The sequence below is a fragment of the Crocodylus porosus genome, unplaced genomic scaffold (genome assembly GCF_001723895.1).
Source record: "Crocodylus porosus isolate Cpor-Errol unplaced genomic scaffold, CroPor_comp1, whole genome shotgun sequence".
Classification (NCBI taxonomy): domain Eukaryota; kingdom Metazoa; phylum Chordata; order Crocodylia; family Crocodylidae; genus Crocodylus; species Crocodylus porosus.
In genome coordinates this window covers 50,222,773-50,246,175 of record NW_017728950.1, presented here as the reverse complement: position 1 = coordinate 50,246,175, position 23,403 = coordinate 50,222,773, and the positions used below count along the sequence as shown (strand labels likewise).

The following is a 23,403-nucleotide window of genomic DNA, read 5'->3' as shown; positions in this document are numbered from 1 at the left end:
ACTGAACACCTTCAAGAGTAAATTGGATGCTTATCTTGCTGGGATCCTATGACCCCAGCTGACTTCCTGCCCTTTGGGCAGGGGGCTGGATTCGATGATCTCCCGAGGTCCCTTCCAGCCCTGATGTCTATGAAATCTATGAAATCTTCATTGCTTTTGACTCTGGAACAAAATAGTGTAGGAGCATGGAAACTTCTCGCATTATTTATAATTACAAAGTATTACCTTATTTGCTTAGGGAAAAAAAAAAAAAAGACTACTAAAAGTATTTACTGAGAACCAAGGAAGAAATAAAATAATGGAAAAAGGCTACATAGTAAATTAGCTTTGTATTGCACCAGATTCTTCCCAAGCATTCTGACACTGGGATCCATTTCACAATGTCTATGGAGAGCACCTAAGTTGCTTGCCCATCTGAACCATTAATGAACCACTTCCAATACTCTGTCTTAATTAAAGGAAATAATCTGAAGCCATGGGAAGAGCCAGGATTTTGAGAAGAGGAGTGCAGGAGTGCTTCCAGTCCCCCCTCTCCCCCGAGGCAAGCAGACCATACTGCCAGAGCTGCGATGGGGATTTTTATTAAGTCCCCAAATCAGGTAAGAATCCCATCACCATCATTCCCTGGCTCCCAGCATTCCCCTTCCTTCCCCTCTGTCTTCAGCAGCACATCTTCTGTCCTTCCAATCACCGCCCTTCCCTGCTTACCACTACCGCTTCCACTGTCTTCATTGTCCCCAGCTGAGGGGCAGGCTGAAGAGCTGCTCCAGCTGGTCTCAGCAGTGAACAGCAGCAAGTGAGTTCCTCTTCCCTGCTTCCCAACCCCCACCCCCCCTAGGACCCCCATCGCCCTGACCAGGAACAATTTGAATAATAATATTTTGCCTAACTTAAATCCCTCATTTCATCTGCATATGACATTTGTCATCACTTCCCATCTTAAAACATTGTACTCTCTTGCTGTGTATTGATGAACAGCTACTGCATTTCAGGGATGAGAACATTTATTCTGCTTTGTAGTACACAAGTAAGTTTTTAAGTGCTTTGGAATCAAAAGGCACTACACACACACACACATTACACACACACACACACACACGAGCTATTGTCATATCTGAAAAACGACATAAGCAGACGTCTCTTTATTAAAAAGATACCAACCACTTTTAAAGTGCATTAAAATATGCACTCTGCCTGGCCCAACTGAAGTTATTAGTCATAGCACTAATGCCACCTGTGGAATCAAAACTTAACCCAGAAAAGCCATAATCCTTAATATGTTTGTGTTGCTTTTGCCATAACCTAAATAATCTCTTCAAAAGCCGCAAGTGGTTTTTTGGGTTCTATCTGTTTAGCAACAGTGCTGAAGCTAGGGAAACCCACTTTTAGCCAGCTCCTTCACTCCCTTTAATTATTGATGTTGCCTCCACTTTCTGGTATTTTCCCCTCTGGGTGAGTGAAAAGCTATACACTGATATACAGGAGAAAAGGCCTAATGCATCTTAAAACCACATACTCTGCTGAGCAAATAAGTTGACATTTCTGTGGAATGGCTAAAAAAAAAGGCCCTTGTGTTTTATTAGAACATACAGTAGAATAATATTTCTGTGGTGAGCTCTACATTTGAAACGTTCATTTCAGGAATTTTAGCTAGTGAAAAAATGTTGCATATGTTTATCTTCAGTGCTAAATTGCTATTAACTTAGCATCAGAATGGGCAATTTCTTATCTATTCATGTGCCTGTTGTACATCTGCAGGGATCTCCACACAAGCTGCTTGCAGATGTGGGGGAACCCCCCCCAAAAAAACAAACAAACAAAAAACAAAACAACTCACACTTTACTGCAAGAGGACGTGTTAGTTTGACCCAGCTCTGCAGCATCTGTATAGATTGGGCACTTCCATGGGGCTTTTTGGGGTTTTTAGCTAAAGCTGATTCAATCAGTTATTAAATAAAAGTGCCAAAAAAGCCCCACAGAAGCACCAGATCCATACAGATGCTGTGGAACTGTGTCAAACTAACGCATTGCTTCTTTTGGACATGTGTTGGGCTCAGTGCAGGAGCACACCACGTTTAAAATCAAGCATGGCTTTTAGGAGGAGAAGGAGGGGTTGCTTGTTCCCCGCCACCCAAATGTCTGCAAGCAACCACAGTTATCACCACCAAAAGTTTTGCAAGGGATAACTGTCCAAATACCTGAAAGATCAGGAGTTAAGTAGTGTCCTATATAGGGAGGACTTGTAGACACTCCAGTGAATACATGAGTACATACAACACTCTATGCCAGTTTCACTTAAATTTTTGGCCCCACAGTCCTGTGAGCTGAATCATCTCTGATGTGCTTGGATCAGATCAGGTCACCAAAGACCCCACTCTAACTTTGCCCACTTCACACTGCTTCCATGCAGTTTTGCATGCCAGGATTGGGACCTGAGCCATTCCTTGGCCCTGTGTGCTGGGATTGGGCCCTGTGCCACCATGTGCACCTCGCCATCTGTGCTTATGGCCACAGTCCTGTGGCACGCCCCATGGACTTGCAGGGAGCTCCACAGGCTGGATGAGAGTGCAGTAGGGTCAGATCCAGCCTGAGGGTGGGTGTTGAGCACTCCTGCATTAATGACCCTGATCAACTTCTGTTGCAGACACAAGCTAAATAGCAGAAAGCCCAGCAGGTCTAGCAGTTTTAGCAAGAAAGTTTGCATGATACACAAATCTAAGGCAACATGACAAGCAAAGGGAAAGAGATGGCTAGAGCCAGAATTTGCAGAACAATCACTTAAAAAATGAGGCAAATCATTTAAGTATCTGATTTGGGAATTCAAAGCTTAACTGTGAGAATCAGTTTCTGAAACTCTCAGCCATATGCAATTTGTTCACCTATTCTAATAACAGTGTGTACAAGTGGTGGTGAAGACAAACGGTCTGGAAAAGTACTGTGCATATGAAGCAGTACATATGCAAATGAAGGCTGGGTTTGAAGTCTTTTAGAAAATATGGCTTATCTATACTTTAATACATAATAAGACAATAAAAAAAACTCGCATAGGTTTTAATGAGACACAGTATAGTATGATTTGAATTGTAAACGGGTCTTTTGGAATCAATACAATGTCAATCTTTACACATTACAGTGTGTAGTATTCTTACTATGCAAAATTCCAGCTAATAGATTAGCCTGTCCATGTGTATTAAGTGTTCTATGCCAAGTCCCCGCCAAAGGCTTTGGATCTAGCTAGAATATATAAATGGACAAAATTTAATGCTTCAATTGTGTTTTTTTTAAACTGTAGTAAAACAGGAGGAAAAAAATCTACTTTTCCATTTACATTTTATTGGGGTTTTGGGACCATATACAATTCAAGGAAATTAAATACAAAAGGTATATTAAAATAAGGGCAAATGACTTTTTCGATTTATCAAAAGCCAGAAAATGAAGTCTTTCACTTCATCCGTACCTCAGCCAGCTCTGCATATTTGCAGCTATGCAAGACTTCTCAGTGACCTGGGACCCCTTCCATACCTAAGTATACTGAATGAGTGCAGTCTGAAGCAAAAGCCTTACTCCTGAAAATATTCCATATTCCATTTTGATTATAAAACACACACACACAGATTAATTTTATATGTAAAGCGTCTTGCACATTATTTGAAAGGTAAAATGAACATGCAAAAAATATGCCTTGCTTAGCCTTGCTAGTTTTAATATGAATTGTAAAAAACATGCTAGAGTAAGAAAAGTCTGTCTCTCCAAAAAAAAAAAAAAAAAAAGGTCTGGACTGTCAGAGCAGGAATTTGGCAAAGTAAGTTTCCACATTTTAATGTGAAATGATTATTGATGAGAATTGATGTTGTGTCCATTTTCAATTCTAAATTTAAATTGACCATGTTTCTATTTCCTGTATGTATTTTGGTACCAACATCAAACCACAAACCCAGCAGCAAAGCAAAAGATACACACGCAAACATTTAAAAACTATTATTTATTTGAGGCTGTTGGATTTACCTTAGGTCAGGGTTGTAAGACTCCTGTAAGACACAGACCAGATAAGGATCTGTGGGCCAGCCTGCAGGTCAGATCTGGCTGCGTTACAGCCAGTGTGGCACCGTGAACATAACATGTGGTACACATGGCGCATGGGCTGGACCCAGTCCCACGACTGCTGCTTGTAGCACAGGGGGCCAGCACAGCATGAGGACTCCCTGAGGCATCCTGCTAGACTGGCCCTGCCTGCTGGCTTCAACATAGCCCAATCTGAATCGCCTCCAGAGCCAGTGTACAGGGCTGGTCAGTGTACAGGGCTGCAGTGTCACGGCTGGTCAGTGCCACATGAAACTCATGCCCTAGACTGACCACAGCATTGGGTCCAGCTCATGGACCAGACCAGCTCTGCATACAACATGAAAATTATGCAGCTCCACGAACCAGAGTTTCTGGGCTGTATTGTATGCTTGCCACCCCTGCCCTAGGTGTCATGAACAAATTATACTTCTGTATCTCTGTGACTAGCAGAATGAGACACATGGTAGGAAACACTGCAGCACATGGAATTTTTGTTTGTTTGTTTTTGGGTTTTTTGCTTTTTCTTAAATAAACTTGTATACCTTCTGAAGCAACAAAACTTGAATGGACAAGTAGATTAAACCTATAAAATCAATATGGCTAGGCTCCATAACACTATTCCAGCACTGTGTGGAACAATCAACATAGGATGAGCAACATGGGGCAATCAAAGACTGTCAGCCACATGTCAGCGCTCTCATATAATACTGCTGCTAAACAGCAATTTCTGTTATAGGGAGGCTTGTCTGAATATATGGTAGTGAAAATATACCCAGGAGAAATGTTGCTGGAATGCAGCTATTGCTCTTACCAAGTACTGCTGCAAATGAGCATCAACTTCACTATTTATTTCCCCATGCAGTGGTGCACACTGCAGTTGTCTGATCATTTACTTGAGTGACTGGTGAAAATGAATGGCTGTAAATTTATCAGAGTTCAGGCTTATTTCTTTCCGACCTCAAAAAATAACAAACCTCAGCAAGAAGGGAATGTGGCATATGAATCCCTAATTTACTGGAGGAACAAGCAAACTACAGCACTCATAGAGGGGTGGTCTGGAAGCAACCTACCTTGGGATTGGTGCAATCTGATGCATTTCATAGGTGAAAAATTTGCTCTTCACAAGCATCATCCCACAGCTAGAAATAGAAGGTGCCCACAGGCCAGATAGTTTAGCATGATCCAGCAAAAGGCATATACATTAGGGCTGTGCGAGGCTTCAGTCACCAATTCGATTTGGCAGAGATTCAGCCCAATTCGATTTGGCAGAGATTCAGCCCAATTCGGTGGCCGAATCTCCAAATCCAAATCGAAGCAGGAGACCTTTTCATCTCTCCAAATTGAAACCCTCTGAATCAACACAGCTTTATACGTTTTTTCTACATACCTCAAGGTACCAGGTGGCTTGTGAATACTGAGATTCAAATCTAAAGATATGATGCTGATTCAGAGGATCAGCGATTTGGCCATAGACACAGCTGTAAATCTTTTTTTCTACATACCTTGAGGTACCAGGCATGGCTTATGAACGTTGAGATGGTGGGGCGGATGGAGCGTCCCACGGAAGCACAGGGGGGTCCCTGGCTTGCTTGGTGGTAGACCTGGAAGTGGACCAAAAGCACCCACCACCCTGCCCTCCGACTCGGTGACTGGTGCCTCCTGGGTTTGGGGGGGCACCTGGGGTCCCCTTGCAGCTGATCACTGAGATGGAAGGGTACAGGGGGGTCCACCGCCAAGCATGTGGGGGTCCCCCTGCGCTCTTGTGGGATGCTCCATCCACCCCACCATCTCAACGCTCATAAGCCACGCCTAGTACCTCAAGGTATGTAGGAAAAAAAAGATTTACAGCTGTGTCTATGGCCGAATCATTGATTCTCTGAATCAGCATCAAATCTTCAGGTTTGGATTTGGCCAAATTGAATCGGGACAGTGATCCAAATCAATGAATTGAATCACTGTCCCCGATTCAGGCTGTATTCAATTCAGATTCAGCCTGTTTTGCACACCCCTAATATACATGTTCTCAGAGGCAGGGAATAAACACCATCCACCCCCAAGTTCAAATACTGAGAGTGGGAAGTAAACATTTAGGGGGGGTAGATGAAACAGAACAAAAACATCAGGTATGAAACTGTATTCTTTGCCTCTATTTCGTTCCTGTCCTTATCCCTGTCACTATTTAATATAGATTTAAGGGAAATAATCACTCAGCCCAGTAGATTTTAAAAGGTCAGAGAAGGATAAGAAGTGTAGTATTTTCTAATTTAGAAGCAAAAGGAACTTTTCCTTCTGAATTTTACAATATTTAAAAACTAATAATGGAACCCATTTGCCAAATCCATTTGGTCTCTGACAGAGGGACACATTTATGATCTCCTAATTTGCAGCTTGCATGTACAGATGTTCACATTTAGTAAAAAGGTTTCTTAATAGCTTTTTAAAAGTAAAGAAGTGTTGATAATAGGCATTTCAAACCCAGACAAAACAGCAGCTACACTGACAACTGCCTTCATGTCTTTCAATGCCTTGTGCTCTAGCAACAATTTTACAATGGATCAAAAAAAAGGGGAAAAAGCCCACATGGCAATTGCATATACACAAAATAAATGTTATTGAAAAAGTCTAAATGAAATTTTTCACTAATTCTCTATGATCTGATTCCAAGTTGAAAAATTTAGATCGCTGCTACATTTAAGTAGCCAAAAGCAGAACTACAGTTTGTTCACAGACGTTGCTTGCTGTCTGCAATTTTTTTTATCCATTTGCAAAACTTTGAACCCCATCCAGCTTTGACACACTGCCTCTTCAGTTAATAACTATCAAGTTTCCCCTTGTCTCCTGTCTACTTTTCTTTGAGGCAATTGCGCACTCAGCACCCAGAGATAATAACACACATCTATAAGATAAAAGCAATGGCATTAATGTAATTGTCTGCCTTTCTCTCTTTAGCCTAATCTTTTTTTCCTTCAGTTTTGACTGCCTGTGTGACACCTGTTTTTGTCTCCTCTGATCCTACGACAGGTTTTCCGCTGACAAGGTTTTTGCCTGACAGAGATTCTGCCAGACAAGAACATAATAAAATATGAAGAACTGCTTGTCAGAGTTTCTGCCAATGCTCACATGAAATAAAGAAAAAACTCCTGACATTTTTTTTAAAGGGGCCCTGTGATGGTCGCTTTTGACTTGTCAGGAAAACAGCTTCCCTGGCCAATTCCTGCAAGCCAAACAGGTGTTTTCTTTTATGTTTTGTTTTTTTATATATATAATTTCCCCCACCCCCCATTGATAGTGGAAAACATGAGTACATGAGTAGAGGAAAAAAAAGTTTCTCCTACATTATTGGTCATGAAATGAAGACTAGAAGCAGCTTCGACTGTTTGGAGACACCCAAAAAGGGATTTTTTTTTCACTGAAGATAGAACTGTAAAATAAATAAATAAATCAAATTAGGTGTCCTGTCACCCTCTCTTGTTGATGTCTGCTATGATCAAAGGACTTAAATGCTACAAGAAATAGGAAAGCTTCATTCCCAGGTCTTAGAATAAAATATGGGTTATGGGCAAACAGGGTCTAGTCATGTTCAGGGTAAGCAGACTAAATGAAAAAGCAGGGCAGTGAAGGCAGAGGACACCCAGGAAAGAAGAGAGGGAAGGGTAAACTTCTTTTTGTTCCTTCCCTTGCCAACTTATGGATTTGGGACTTTGGCAGAAGAGCTCCCACGTTATACAGCCAGACGTATGTGCAGGGCACAGAATAGGTGTCAAGAAATGACAAGCCTGGAGGAAAAGTGTTTTGTGGCATACAACATTCAGCCAGCCTACTGTCACTGCCAGAAGCTCAGGGTGCTAATGTGCCCTATAGCTAGCTAGAAATTTCAGGGTTACAAAATCAGAATTCACTGGTTTCGGTAAAAACTGACTGGGGCTCTGGGACAAGCCTTGACAACAGGCTTGATGTGTTAGTATAATTGCTTTACCTGCCCAGGCCACTGTTAACTAGGCCATAGGCCTTTGGCCTAGTTGAAGGTTATGGTTCATAACGTGTCATCAAACTTACCCCATATCCTTTGATAAACATTAAACTTCTTGATCTTCTAACTCCTTCAACATATTCTCAAAGCCCTATGCCTCCTCCACACCAACCATAACTCCCTTGAATGATCTCTCTGTCCATGTCAGGAATGAGACTGGGACCCAGCTTTGTTTGTACTAACAGTGGTCCCCTCTGGTTGATTCGACAGTCTGAAATGTATGTAAACAAATCTGGGATTTTGGCCTGATGAAAAGGATTTGGAGTAACCTGGATTTAAAGCTCACCACATCATGCAGTTCAGTTGAGACATGCTCATCTTCATGGCAGCCTTGAAAACTATAATGACTATATCACCTATCTGGGTAAAAAAAAAAAGTCCTCTCCCCCAACCCAGGTGGAATCTATTATTTTGCAAGGCTGTCATAAGATAGCAAGGACTCTGCTCTACAGACTGAGACCTTAGTAGAACTTCAGACTGATAGTCCCACATTGCCATTAGTTGTACAAGCATTACAAAATAAAGACCTGAAGCTAACCAATGTAAACATGCAACTGCATTAGGTAACTACACAGTATTTCTACATGGTGTCCCTGGGGTGGATAGTGAGGAATTTCTCAAGCTTGTCTCGACCAGCTGTTCCAGCTAATATGTTCCAAACTTGGAAATGTAGCAGCGAAGACACTTTGAAGCTGTCCCCATGAGAACTACTTTTGAGACCCATCTGGTATGCTTGAGAGTAGCCTTGAGGGTTGCTTCTGAAGTGCCTTCACTGCTACATTTCTGGGTTTGGTACATATAATTGGAACAAGTTAGGGAACCATGTGTGGGAGTCTCCCCTTTTGGCCACTGAGGACAGAGTGCAGACATACTCAGAAAGTCTCGTCTTCCAAAGTCCATAATGCCTCTCAACGTGCCAAATGCTTTTAACTTCCCCTGAAACCCTACTGTCCTGATGTTAGTTAAAACTGAAGACATTCAGCCCCTTGTGATTTCAGGCCATGTGGCTAGCACTGCCCTTTATAATATCAGTCTTTCTGCCTCCCACAGCAACTAAACAAGACACTTGTGGGTGATTGCCATAAAGTTCATGTAACTGTGACCATTTTCACATAGCTCCTGTTAAATATACTTCAGCAAATTTGTCTGTAATCAATTAGAATGTAATTAGAGAAATCTTCTAGGATTTTAAGTGTACGCTTTCCATCACACATTTTCTATTTCTGAAATCCAGATGGGAATGGGATAATAAAGTAACATTGGGGGTCTGCTAAATTAATCTGAAACAAGGTTCCTTATAACACTACTGGATGAGTCACAGTTCTTTCTACTGAGTTAAAGTAACACTATGGTTTTCCCATCCAATGATTTTCACAGCAACAATACAGAAAGCAGAGGTTAAGTTACTCAAGGTATTATTGGTACTGTATAACACCCAAAAACAATACGAACTTTTCATTCTTGCAGTCAAATCTTTCTCCCATTTTTAACCTCACCGAGCTACGTTGAATGGAGTAGTAGAGTTTGTTTTGTTTATATCTCTTTCAATTTGTGTTCTGTTTAACCTGGTGAACTCTAGTTAATTAAGATGTTCCTATAAACAATTACAGTTCCTGTAGGATCGTTAGCAAGATATAAAAATTTATGATGTAATAAAATGTAATAAAATGATGAAGTGGTTAGCACATCACAGCAGTTTGTGTGCATCTGCATAGGTGTTTCAAGAGACAAGAATGAGTTTCAGTCATCAAAACTCTAGTGAGTGCTTGTTACAGAAGTGCTACAACTGGTGTCACCCAAGCACTCCTAGGAATTCATGTGTGGAGGTTTCCCAGTAGCAGTCCAGTGACTCCTGAAACCCAGCAGTCACTTCCAATTATTCTCCTGCTCATTCAAAGACTAAAGTCATATCTTCGGCCTGCACACAACCAATACACTCAAGAACATGCTCAAAAATCTCACTGTTCTCTTTCCAAAAGGAGCTACTGTTCATTAAAAAAAGAACTTCCCATGATAGCAAAATTTTCCTTCTTATGCCTCACTTACATAATCATAGAAAGTTAGAGCTGGAAGGGATCTCAAGAGGTCTGACCCCCTGCTCAAAGCAGGACCATCCCCAACTAGATCATCCCAGCCAAAGCTCTGTGTAGGTGAGTTTTGAAAACCTCCAAGCATGGAGAGTCCACTACCTCTCTGGGTAACCTGTTTCAGTGTTTTACTACCCTCCTAGTGAGACAATTCTTCCTAATCTCTAACCTAAACTTCCCTTGCTGCAACTTGAGACAGTCTCCTTGTTCTATCCTCTGCCACCACCAAGAACAGTCTAGCTCCATCCTCTTTTGAAACCCCTTCAGGCAGTTGAAGGCTGCTATTAAGTCCCTTCTCAGTCTCCTCTTCTTTACACTAGTCACTAATCTTTACACTAATCACTTGCCTTTACACTAATCACTAGTTGTTACACTAATCACTAGTCTTCTTTACACTAATCACTAGTATTTTACCTTATACTTTCTAGTTTTAAAGCCCCAAGATGTTTAAGTACAAATAAAGCACATTGCCTCCTTCTTGAATTCTCTATACAGAAGGATCAACTGTCAAACCTACACAAGGTACTCCATGCCTAAAAGGGGCCTTATTTGTAACTTCAAGATAACCTGAAGGTAACTTAAATCATGAAAACGAACATAGGAGGATAATAATTATACAGTGCACTAGTACAGCACCTTCAATCTAAATATCTCAAAATTATTTGCACTAAATTGAGACTAATCACACCAATGAAAGCAGTATTATACTCTCTGAGAGTATGGACATATGGACAACCTACCAAAGGGTAAAAGGGAGTGGAGTTTTACAATGTGTCAGATGCTCCCTGGTGATTGCTGTGTACACGTTCTTGACCCCATGGTAAATAGAAGCTAAACTGGGATAATTTCCCCCTCTTTAATGGAGATGTTACCTCCTGTGGTTTAGTTTCTACTTATCATAGGGTAAGAGCACGCACATATGAGCAGTCATTGCAGAGCAGCTGATGCATAGTGAACTGTTTGTATGTCCCAAGGACTGGAGATTTGGGGCATGTGGAAGTAAGCTGATCAAAATAATGAAGTCAGTCATGAGCAGAGCTGGAAACTGAAGCAAAATGCCAAATGCTTTTCTAAGCATATATTTGCAGGGATGAAGCTAAGGGGACCAAAAAAATTTGGACCTGGACTCCCTACTTTCACCAAGAGATCTCAGTGATACTCCTATATTGAAACAAGTCACTCTTGCCCATAATTTGTAATAAGACTGTCTGACCTACTTACACATATGTGGGGTTTTGTGTTTTTGTTTTTGAAAGAAAATGAAGGAAGTCTGAAGGAAAAAGTATAAATACTGCTCATTTTGCTTGCTAAATACAGTGCTGTCTATTTATTTGTTTGTTTGTTTATTCATTTATTTGGAAACTTTCTTTTAAAGCATAAGCTAATGGTAAATGAGCAAAATTTAAAAAAAAGGAAGGAGGGGATGATGTCTTCAGGTGAAAATGAGATGTAACTACTGATTTTAGGTAGAAGAGTAGTTTGGATTTTATCTTAGATAAACATTAAATAAATGAATGAAATATGATAGTAGTTACACCCAATCCAGAGCATGCTGAAAGACATGAAACTAATTTTTGGCCTTTCCTCACAAGGGACGCATCCAGACAAGCGCGCACATGCCTCTTGACCCATCTCAAACCCCTTTGGGGGCAGCAATCGGAGGGGCTGGGGTGGGGCATGTGGGCCTTGCAGGGGGGGGGGTGCAGCCTCTGTAGGGGCCATTTGGCCCTTGTGTGAGGGCTACAGCCCCTGTTGGGGGGCCATAGTCCTTGTCTGGGGGCCACAGCCCTTGTGGGGGGACAGCAAAATATATATTCATGTTTCATGAATTCATGAAACATGCATTTAGAGTTCACTTTATTATGATGATAGTGACACCGGTAGGCTGCAACATTGCTTTAACACTGTAGATATATCGATAAAATATTGCCCAACTGATTGCTGTCTCATCTCACTCTCTCCCTCCCTGTGTATAGTGGTCTTTTGTTTTAATTGTGGAGGAACATGGATTTCAGGGTATTTTACAGAGTAACATTCAGATTTTTTGTTTGTTTGTTTTTGTTTTTTAAATCAGGGATTTTTCAGTTTTCCAACAGAGAACACCGGAATTCCTGCTAGGTAGGCCAGTGGCAGAACTCTGCCTGCTCAGAGCTGGCACCTTGGACCCAGCTGACCTCCTGGCCAAATGGGGCCAGGAGGACATGCTTTGACAGTTCAAAACAGGCCACCATGCCCAGAACATCTTCTGGGTGATAGCTGCCCAGATGGCTGGGCAAGGGCACACAGGGCCACACAGAGGCCAACTCTGCAGCTACAGCCTACTGGCAGCTGGCCCAGAGAGGCAGATACCTCTACTGGCTGTGCAGTCCCCATCTAGGTCTGGCAGGTATGCAGCAGGTCACAGCCAGGCAGCACCCCACACTGCCAGACTACTGCAGTGGGTAAAGGGTGCAGGGAACTCTCAAGGCTGCTTCAGCAGTCCAGCTGGCACAAGGGGTAGTGTACCCGAGTATCAACTGGCTGGGCCCCAGAAGCTCCTGAGAGTGAGTAGCCCTGAGCTACTTGCCAGGGCAGCTTTTTATACTGCTGGGAACAGCACAGGTGCTGGCCCTGGGCTCTAGCTCCCTCTGGCTGCAGATCTGGGAGGAACCACATGGCACAATTTGCCCCAAGTGGCACAATCTTCTCCTCAACAAAGTGCATGTCCAAGCACATGCGCTGAGGCAAAAAGTCCCAGTTCAAATATGCACCACTTCTATTTGAGCTGCTGCAAGTGCACATGCTTGCATCTGTGGACGTGCCCAAGGAGAACTAAGTAGAGATATTTCTTTATATACATTCTTATAGGAAAAAGCCCTAAGTAACTGACTAAATGTTCTGTATTTCTTGCACTTAACGAGTTTTTGACAAATATGTAATACTCAACAATTTTTAATATAGACTGGACACAACATGTGAGGGATGACACGCACAAGTAAAAACAAGTAGACTCAAGACAGATAGCTTTTTGCTGACACAGTATATTAGAATCTGGTATAGTGTTATGTTAATCCTTGGAAAAATTAAGGGTAAAACTACATCAGTATAAACTATACCAGTGTTTCTGCTCCTTGGTAGCTGGTCATCTGTTCTTTATGATATTACCCCTACATCATCAATCAAAATGGGCTGGGCAGGGGCACACAGTTAACATGTTGTCTTTCCAAAGCCCACTCACTTTTGTTCATGTTGCTCACATTTGAAGTCCTAAATCTCCCTGATAATTGAATTAAAAAAAAAAAAAAAGATGGGCAAGGTAGAACCTGATTAAGGCAGTAACTTTTTTACCTTTTCCTTTTTTGCTCTCTCCCAGCACAATTTTATAAATTACCTACATAAATGACTGCTCAACCATTCTGAATGGATAAAATAGTTGTAGTCATATCACACATATGAGCTTATGAAAACAGTCTCTATTACTCAACTGTGGGGAGGGGGGGAACGGGTCACCATTTTGATTACTGCAAGTTAGCATGTATATTATACAAAAATTTACTGTATATAACCAACTTACCTGCAAGATGAAAGCATAACTTAGGGTCATATCACACAGGACACTTAGCACACGTTAAATGCACTTACAATGCCAACATTTGCGCATGCCAGCAGGATAACATGGACTAAATGTACAGGCAACCCCCACTTAAAACTGTTTCACTTAGCGCTATTTTGCTATAACGCTCATTTGAAATTGATACCTGATTTCACTTAGTGCTCAGCGAGTTTTGTTATAACACTCATGGTCACCATCTTGGGTCATTAAAAACAGTTGCAGTCACCATCTTGGGTCATCAAATACTTTTGGTTTCACTTAACACTTGGTTTTTCAGGATACATTTAAGAGCGCTAAGCGGGGGTTGCCTGTATTCATATCATATTGGACCAAAGTTATGCCTTTTTGAGCAAGGAGTTTCTCCAGATCATAGTAAGTAACACCTTTAAGCTAACAGGAGACTTAATAAACTGCTCCATGGAGATAATACGACAATTATGACCTAGGGCTGCATCTCACAGTCCACTGACTGTGACCCATGACTACATGAGAGATGAACTGGATCCAGTGCAGAGCATGGATGAAAGCAAAAATTGGCTGATTATCAGTCTCATCCGCTGCACAGCACTGGAATCTAGATTTGGCTTCAGTGAAATGCTTGATTTGGGACTGACAATTACCTGATTTTTGGTAATTGTCAGTCCCCCAGGACTGCACCAGAGCCAGCTGAAGAGTCCAATGCGGTCCCAGGGTTGCGACTGAAAAATTAGCTGTCAGTCCCAGCCCCAGCACTGCACTAGACATGGTTCAAGACTGATGTGGTAAAGGGGCTGGGTTGCCAACCCAAGAGGTTTTTTGGGGGTTTTGTTTGTTTGTTTGTTTACTAACAATCTGTAAACTTCTTACTGACAACCAGTTTTTTGTACTTAATATTTTTACTAATATATATTTTACATCATGTAAATTTCACTTCTGCCTGGCCCTGCCCTATTACCAGGCCCCAGTAAAAGGGTTGGGTTCAAATATAGGGGTTTAACACCATCCATAGTAAAAAAAGTTTGGCTGGCAATTAGAAGCTTGCAGTAAAAGAAAAAAGTTTTGTTGGGTTGGCAACACTGTTTGACTGCAGTACTGGTTTTACACTATGCTGCCCGAACAAAGGTTCCATACTCATGCCCACCCCTTGAAGCCCCTGGCCCTATGCTGCACCATGCCACCCCCCTCCCCACTCTCTAGCCTTACCTCTGACAGTCTTGCTCCCTCTGTCCAGGTACAGACCCTCCAGAAAAGCCTACCCATAACCCAGCAGTATTACAGACAGCCAAGGAGATGCAACAGCAGCAGCAGCACATGTTGAGGGGAGAGGGGTCTTCAAAGCACTAAGAAAAGACTCTCTGCAGGGTGCAACATTCCTGATGGGACACCATCAAGGTTCCCTCTAAGGTGCGCGCGTGCGCAGCTGCACACAACCAGAAGCGTGGCCGTGTACAGCCTTTTCAAGGCCACGCACCAGGAGAAGCTGGGGCGGGAGCCTGGCGTGGGGGAGTGGAGCGCTTCTATGGAGCCCACATCAGGGCTGGGAAGTGCAGTACTTCTCCAGAGCTGGCAGAGCTCACCCCAGCCTCCATCCCTGCCTTGCCTCACCTCAGGAAGGAGCTGCTGCCTCCCCCAGTGAGGCTCTGCCAGCTCCAGGACACTGTTCTGCTCCCCCATATCACCTCGGGGAGCAAGGAGGCACATGACATCAGGGCTGGGGGAGCGGTGCAGTGTCCCAGAGCCAGTGGAGCCTCACTGGGGCAGGCAGCAGCTGCTCCCTGAGGTGAGGTAAAGCAGTGATGGAGGCTGGGGGGGTGGGGGCTGGCATGGGTTCTGCCAGTTCTGCAGAAGTGCTCCACTCCCTGGCCCTGATGTGGAGGAGTGGAGCACTTCCCCAGAGCCCATGCCAGGCTCCAGGTCCAGCCCCTGGCCCCCAGCTCCCAGTTCCAGCTCCTGGCCTCAGGCCCTGGTCCCTGGCCCCCAGCTCTGAGCTCCAGCCGCCGGCCCCAGCCCCTGGCCCCAGCCCCCTTCGGTAAGTGTCCCATGCTGGACCGAGGCGGCGCGCTCATGGACCGCTGCTCCTTAAAGGGAACATTGGACACCATGTAACACTGCTGCCCTCTACCCGTCTTTCAACATTTCACACAGCTGCTTTGTGCAGCAACACTGTGACCACAGAGCTTCAATCAGCTCAAACTGTTTAGAGATTTTACAGATGGCTCAAGCTTTTTTTTTTTTTTTTTTTTTTAAACAGACTATGCAGATGTGTTCTTAGCCAAACAAGCCTGAAACCAGCTCTGGTATAGAACCAACAATCAACTGATCATCAGTCCCAGCCACCATACGCCATTGGAGTCTTTAACTGGCTCTGGTGTCATGCCAGGGCCAGGACCAAAAATCATATGATTGTCACTTCCAGTCCCACACCATGCCAAAGCCAGTTCAAGACTGGTACAATGTAGGGGCTGAAACCAACAATCCTTGATCACAGTAATCATTACTTATGCAACTGATCAGAACATGTTGTAGCTTTTAATACATTTCAATATTAAGATTGGTATGGTGTCACCTTATGGATCATACAAAGTCTTAAAACCCTTTTTTTTTTAAATGGCCTATTTGACTACTTTAGACTCAGGAAATGGCTTATCCAATTTAAACCTTTTTTTTGTTTGTTTTAGAAAATGTATCTCCATCCAAGCTGATAACATGTACGCCAAGATTCAGTTGGAAGCAAATTAAAACAGTCCACTTCTCTTAACTCTTTAAAACACCAAGATACTCAATAGAAACAACCAATTCCCCTTTAAGTACTAGTGAAGGCTGCACTACTCTAGGCAGCTTTTGGCTTCAGTCTTAAAAACACTGATGGTAGGACTACCACTATAGCACAAGGGTACAGGGTTAAAATTTGATAAACTGAACTTTTGCCAACAGAACCATTTATTATGCCACAAATGACCCCATTTGGTGAATCTGTTCTTATACTGACATCCTACTTTTGGCCCCTCTAAACAGAAAAGAAATGAACTTTTAGGAAACCTTTCCTTTTAAGAAGTATGACGCTCATTTTAGATGAGGAAAGAAAACCAGAAGACAATGGAAACAGGACAAAACCCCCAAAACACCAGATCAGCAGTTACTATGTGAAATGCTATGATGGCTGCATGCCCTTTCCCTCTCAGGTCAAGAATTTCAACATTTTAAATGGGTAGTTATTAGCATGCATGAACTCTGCATGGATCAGTCAGTGAAAACATGAGAAGATTGCTGCCGAGGGTTTTTTTTGATCCACCCAGTTAATTATAATACTAGGTTATCAAAGTTGGATAAGCATGGTACTTCCTAATGAAAACACCTGTTCTTTGATAATTATTTTAATATTATAAAAGCCTAAGTCTGTCTGTCGGTCTGTAATGCTTTATTTTCACTCTGATTGGCTGATGGAAACAGTCAATCAGAATGCTCCAAGCATAGGGGAGCACCACCATGATTCTGCACCTCCACTCCCCCACCCCAAGTCCTGCAAATGGCACCAAGGACCGGAGCGCCTTAGCTCCCCCACCCCACTACCTGCAAGTCGCGCCGAGGACCGGATAGGGGTGGGGGAGCCGCGGCCAACAGCGCTGTCCTCGATTCTCCCACCCCACTCCCTGCAAGAGGCAGAACAGTGGCAGCATGGGGTGTTAGGTGGTGGCACTCCATCCCAGCCCCCTTCTCCCCCCTGCCCCGGTCATTCTTGACAGGCAATTGAATAGTATTCAGTAAAACACTGAATGTGAATTGAAATTCATTAAAAAAAAAAGGTCAGAAACACTCTTATTAAGAGAGTAGGATCCACTATTTGCATTCAATGAATGATTTCTAAAAGTACAGTGTTTAAAGGAAGTCATTTCTGAACGGTAATCTGACTCTCCGATTCTGAAATCCAGGTGCTACAGCATAATGAATTAATCAGTCTCCTGAATGTCGTCTCTCTCAGAATTTTGGAAAGCAGCTAAGGTCAACAACTCAAGCAGACTTGTCACAGTCTTCAGGAACTAATTTATAAGCCCATGCTCTGAGTGTGTATATGAAACATACATCTGACTAGTCTTCATCTGCCATAAATGTAAACATACTGGCTGAAATCTAGTCAAAAGGGGCTAAAAGAAAATCAGATGGCTCTGTAAATTTCCAGTAGTAAAACATGTTTTTGTTAATATATATACTCAGCTTCTCTATTTGAAATTTTAAGCACTGAAATATGGCTACAGGTAGATGTACCCAATGGTTGTACCAGTCACATTTGCAATCTACTACTTTGGATTTAATATCTGACTCAGCCATTTGTATTAAAAGAATGATGGCAGTCTCAAGCTGTATTTAGTGTTACAATTTTCAGTCAAACCCATCTACCTTACTAGAGAAAAGTACCTTGTGTAGTTTTGGTTTCAGAATAAAACATGAAAATTTGTGTGGAGCTCTTGTTTAAGAACAAAGCCAGAGCTAATGAAATCCAAAACAGATCCCATCCAGTTGGATACTTTTTTCAAATATTCATCATAGAAGACAATGGACAAAGAAACAGGCAGGGTCCTGCTGCCCCTCTTGACACCGAACCCCTCCATGCTCCTCCTGCTCTAAAGACTAAATGAGCGTTGAAAGCCACTTAAGAATGTGAATGGGTTTGGTTACCCACTGAGTGCAAACATCCTGTCTGAAATTAAGGGAAACAGAACTGTCCCATGTCCAAGGAATAGAGTACATCATGAATATGCTAATTAAATCATTTGCTTGACTTTGTGTTATGTTGGATACCACCAGCACACTTGCCCATTCATTGCAAAGTAATTTGGAATTGTGTCTGGACCTGAATGCTTTAAAAGTGCACCATTTCCATCAGTGGGCACACTTCAAAAGTTTCCTAGGCAGTGCCAGCCTTTCGGCTTCATTAAATGTGGAAATGTGCCAAGCTTCAGTACATATGTGTACCTACACAAACAGGAACTAAGAACATTTTCAGGAAGGAGGTACCAGGCTTTCCCCTTGGATCTAAGTGCAATAAAATAAAATGTATAAACTACAACCCGCTGAATGTTTGGCAAAACACGGGGAATGAAGAGTATGCTTGCTTAGGGGCCAATAGCCTGGACTGTGAGGAGAAACTTCAGACACAAATTTCTTCTGCAAATACAACCATTCTCTCTTTTTTCCTGTTATTCAAGAAACCATTTCAGAACATATTGTCCCCGTAGTATTTGTCTTCTAGTTGTATTTGCTGAAAGTATATTGGATGAGATCGAGATGCATATATGGTGGATTTGTGACTGACTGGTGGAAAAAAAAGAATCTAGCCCCCAACCAATCGGTGTATATTTAGAACACATATTTAGAGAAGAGCCAACAATATTAGTTCCTCCCCTCCCATTCTTCAGCTACTTTAAAAAGAAGTTCAGCTGATAGACCATACTCTGCGAGTAAACTGCCATCCAGCCTTTCACTCAGCCAAATAGGATACAGTGGTTTCATTCTGCTGACCCTGCTCCGAAAGTCTGGTGGTGTTATGTTTGAATTTCCATCAGACTCTGACTTACTGGCTGATGTTTAAGTGTAACATGCACTCCACTGTGCAACCATATTATAAACTTCTTGCCCTTCTACTGACAGCTGCAAGCACAGCATTATTTCTTGGAGGCTACAATAAATTTTCTGAGCTATGCATAGGCTGTTAACCAACTTTTTGCTTCCACTGGCAGTAAAAACCATAGCCAATGCAAATGATGTTCTCCTTTCCATTCGAGACTGTAAAAAAAAGTTTAAAAGTACATACCTATATAGATCAATAGAAATAGTTGTGGCTACTGCTCAAAATGTCTACATTTTGAAAAAAAAAAATGAAGGCGATGAATATTAAAAGAGGATAAGAAAATGATAGACACTTCTTACCATGGGCCACCCAGCCATGTTTACACTGATCACAGGTTCTCAGGTTAATCTTCCCTGGCTGAAAACATTCACATGTGCAATTTACCAGTGTACAGCGGATGGCCTGGAAAAAGAAATGTAAACATAAATGTCTTATCAGATTAAAAATTTTAAAAATATACATATTTCCATAGACTAGCTGGGATTTTAATAGAGAGATATGGGAAGAAGAGGTGGGAAATTTCTTAAACCCTAAAGCTGTGCCCATTTTCTAAAGTTATGCTTAATTTTCTTTAACAAAATATATCTATATCACCGGGTAATTTTAATTAAAAGTTTCATTTAGCAGTAATGTATTCTGTTGTTCCATAGAGTAAATTAAGAAATTCTTTAAAAGAATACAGATCAAAGTCTCCATTTCTCTTTAAGGGGAAGTGGGGGGAATAGTGAGGATTATGTAGATGTTCCACAAATTTCATGCTTTAGCAGATCAAGTACCTGAAGGAAAATGCTGCTAATTGTGTCCTCCCATAGTAGCATGTCAGACCCGTTAAAACTATAAGTGAAACTTGTACACAAAAATATACCTAAAGTCAGATTTCCTTTTTCCTACTTCACCTAAAGGTTGTGTGTCCCTGTTGGGATTCACACAAGGCCTAATTCAGTTAAGTATCAGAAAGAAGCTACTGGTTTGATGCATTTCCAAAGAATCAATAAAATGACAAAAAGTACACAGCACAGTACTGGCTCACGAGACAGACTGAAACTTTCCCTTGCATCCGTCACTTCTCCCAGCTCTCCAGATACAGCCCTTCCCCTTTTAGTCCTATATATTTAACAAACATTAATGTTGACCTCTTTTTCTATTTAAAAAAACAAAGTCATTAAAGAAAGTTAAAGATGTAAAGATAGAACACAGGTTAAAAAATTAAAATATGGATTAACAGTACACCTACCTGAAAACTCTCATCTGAAACAAACAAAACATAGCTTTACTTGAGGAGACAAAAAACCCCATCTAAGAAAGGCAGCATCAATTGAATTAGACTTTTTTTAACCTATGTTTTTAAACAGCACTGCATATGATCTGTGCTCTTCAAAATAAATTTATGGCATGCATTTAGGTGTAATTTGCATGGAGATTTCTGAGATGGAAATAACTTATTCTGATCATTCGCAGATTAACAGTCTACTGTAACTACCAGAGCTGCCAGGAAAAGATATCTCTACAGATTTAGATGCAATCAATGATTACTTGGGGGCTAGGTGGGGGAAGGGAGTTTGATACTTGTGACTGCAGATACACTGGAGTTTTATGAATGATGTTGCCTTACAAACCTTTCCTTGACTCCTCCACTTAAAAAGCTGCTATATCTGTATGTAACAGGAATTACCTTCCTCTTACTGAAAACACTGAATCCGTACGAAAAAATTACATTACACATTAGAATGGCTAAGTTAAACTCTTTGTTTGCTGACAATGAGAAGAGTTCAGGCTATTTTCAAAGCTTTATTTATTTACTTGCATCAGACAGCAATTTAAATACATTTATGGTTCACTGACTCAAATAAAATTTGCATTTCTCTGTTCACTTTCTGGTGCAGGAGTTTTCTCTCTCCCATCTTGTCTGCTCTTTTACTACCTTTGACTCTTAAAAACCTGGTTGGAAAAAATAAGCTACTCTATTATGCCTGACACTTCAGGGTCTCACTCCCAATGTCAGCTGTACAATTACTCATTAGCTAGGTTGTAAAACATAGCTGTATATATCAGTGATTAAAAGAATTAGTAATATGAAATATAAAAGGCACCAAAGAAGTGCTGAGTATGCAAGAATAATATATGTGTTTGTGGGTTACAAGGAAAAAATTCTACTGAAAGGTCCTGTTTCATGTTCAATAGTTTATTGACTCAGTAATATATCAGGTCTCTGCTGATCAGTAATGGTGTCTCTCTAATATGTTCATTAATTAATGAACTATATAATTAATTGTACTGCAAAAAAGAAAAGAAGGCATTAGAAAATTGCATTCCTGCTACACTGGAAGAGATTTTTATATGTGCGTACACACCCCCACCTCTACCGTGCTTTGCATCAACCTGTTAAAGCTTTGTCACTTTTCATGTTACAGCATCATGTTGATGTTTGTTTTGTATTAATACACACACACCTGCACATACACAATGTGAACCTATGTCACCTGCTAGTGCTGCTTTACCAAAGCTGATCAGCATTTCCATTACAAACCTACTTAGGTTTTTTCATTTTTTAGGTAGTTACAAGGTTACCCATAAAAACTTATTTGGGCTGAAACCTGAAATACAATGTCTACAAGAAGTGAGCTTCATTAGATACATACAAGAAAGATTGACTAACCATTTTATATTCCAATCTGGGCTGGGGAAGTTTAGCAGTTCAGTATTTCAAATTTTCTGGTATAAGCAAAAACGTCTCTGTTAAAAATGTTGCACGGTCTTATTCCATTTAATAGGCTTGGTTCTTTTTGTAATCAAAACACCATAATATAGTATTTGAAACTGTACACAAATTGTCCACAAACATTAAAATGTCCTGGGTTCTTAAACTAGCTGAATCTGAAAAGCTTTTCACAGGTGCTCGGCAGATTGCAAACATGCCAAACAATAAGTACTATGGCCCAAATCATCAGCCCAGCCTTAACAGAGCCCTTTTTCTTTCACTCCACAGCAATCTTGCTATTTTGGGCAATATTCTGGCAGTGGACTTATTCATTTAGGCTTATTCATCTGTTTCAGTGGGATCCATGTGTCTGCTTCTGAGAAATGAGAAGAGGGTCAAACAGTTAGGACATTAGTTTAGGACTTTAGAGGTCAAGGTTCAATTCCCTGGTCCTAAGCAGCCTTGAGGAAGCCACCTAATAGATCTGGAATTCTCTATTTGGAGGGAAAAATTAATAAAATTATGATGATCATGCAGGGATCCTAAGATCAATGCAATAAATATTATGATGTACTCTGATACTATAGTGTCAGAGGCCATACAAAACCCTAATCACTTAACATGGATCTTGGTTCAAAGGTTTGTCTTTCAATTTTTTTTGTAAATTAAGTCAAAGAGAATGTAGTCTATGGGGTGCATCTCCCCCCCCCACATCACTGTAGTACCCAATAAACAATCAGCTGAACCTTAAACAGAGGCCTTTGTGGAATAAAGGAAGACTAGAATAGATTTTATATGCCAACATATTAAAATTTAGTCTTGTAACTTCCTTGAAATTGATGTATAAAATAATTCTTCCTTTAACATACCTTTTAGTAGTTTAACAATAGCCCCCTGTATTTTAGAATTTATTTTAAAATATTAATCACTATCAGTTATACTCAGTGTAATAGGTTTGGAAAATGGCCTACATGTCCACATTGCTAGGAGAATGGACATGGTCCTGGCACAGGAAGGCCCCTGTGTCAGCGGCTAAGGGACTGTGGGTCTCAGCAGCTGCTGGGTGCTGCCAGGACCAAGCTGCTGGGCTGAGAGCCCCCTCAGCTGGAGGACTCCAAGCCCTGGCTGGCATGATGCACTCCTGTGACTGGAAGCTCCATCAGCTGATGGGGCTCTCAGCACCAGAGGAGACCCTTGCTACATATACAAATTAAAGCTCGACAGCAACCAGCCATAAAGCTAGTGCACATTTTTGACATCTAACTTTACAGCTGGTCGGAGTTTTTTATGGCGTGATAACCACTTTGCACATGTAACTGGTCTCAAGGT

General features: G+C 41.5%; 1 protein-coding gene across 5 annotated transcripts in view; it reads right to left on the bottom strand.

Moving 5' to 3' along the window:
• The window catches only part of BNC2 (basonuclin 2), a 450,307-nt gene that overhangs the window by 134,636 nt on the left and 292,268 nt on the right, over positions 1-23,403 (bottom strand). For all 5 annotated transcript variants that reach the window (XM_019554995.1, XM_019554996.1, XM_019554997.1 and 2 more), the window contains one exon: positions 19,676-19,778. In XM_019554995.1, coding sequence (XP_019410540.1) covers positions 19,676-19,778 — 103 coding nt within the window. The remainder of the gene's footprint in view (positions 1-19,675; positions 19,779-23,403) is intronic.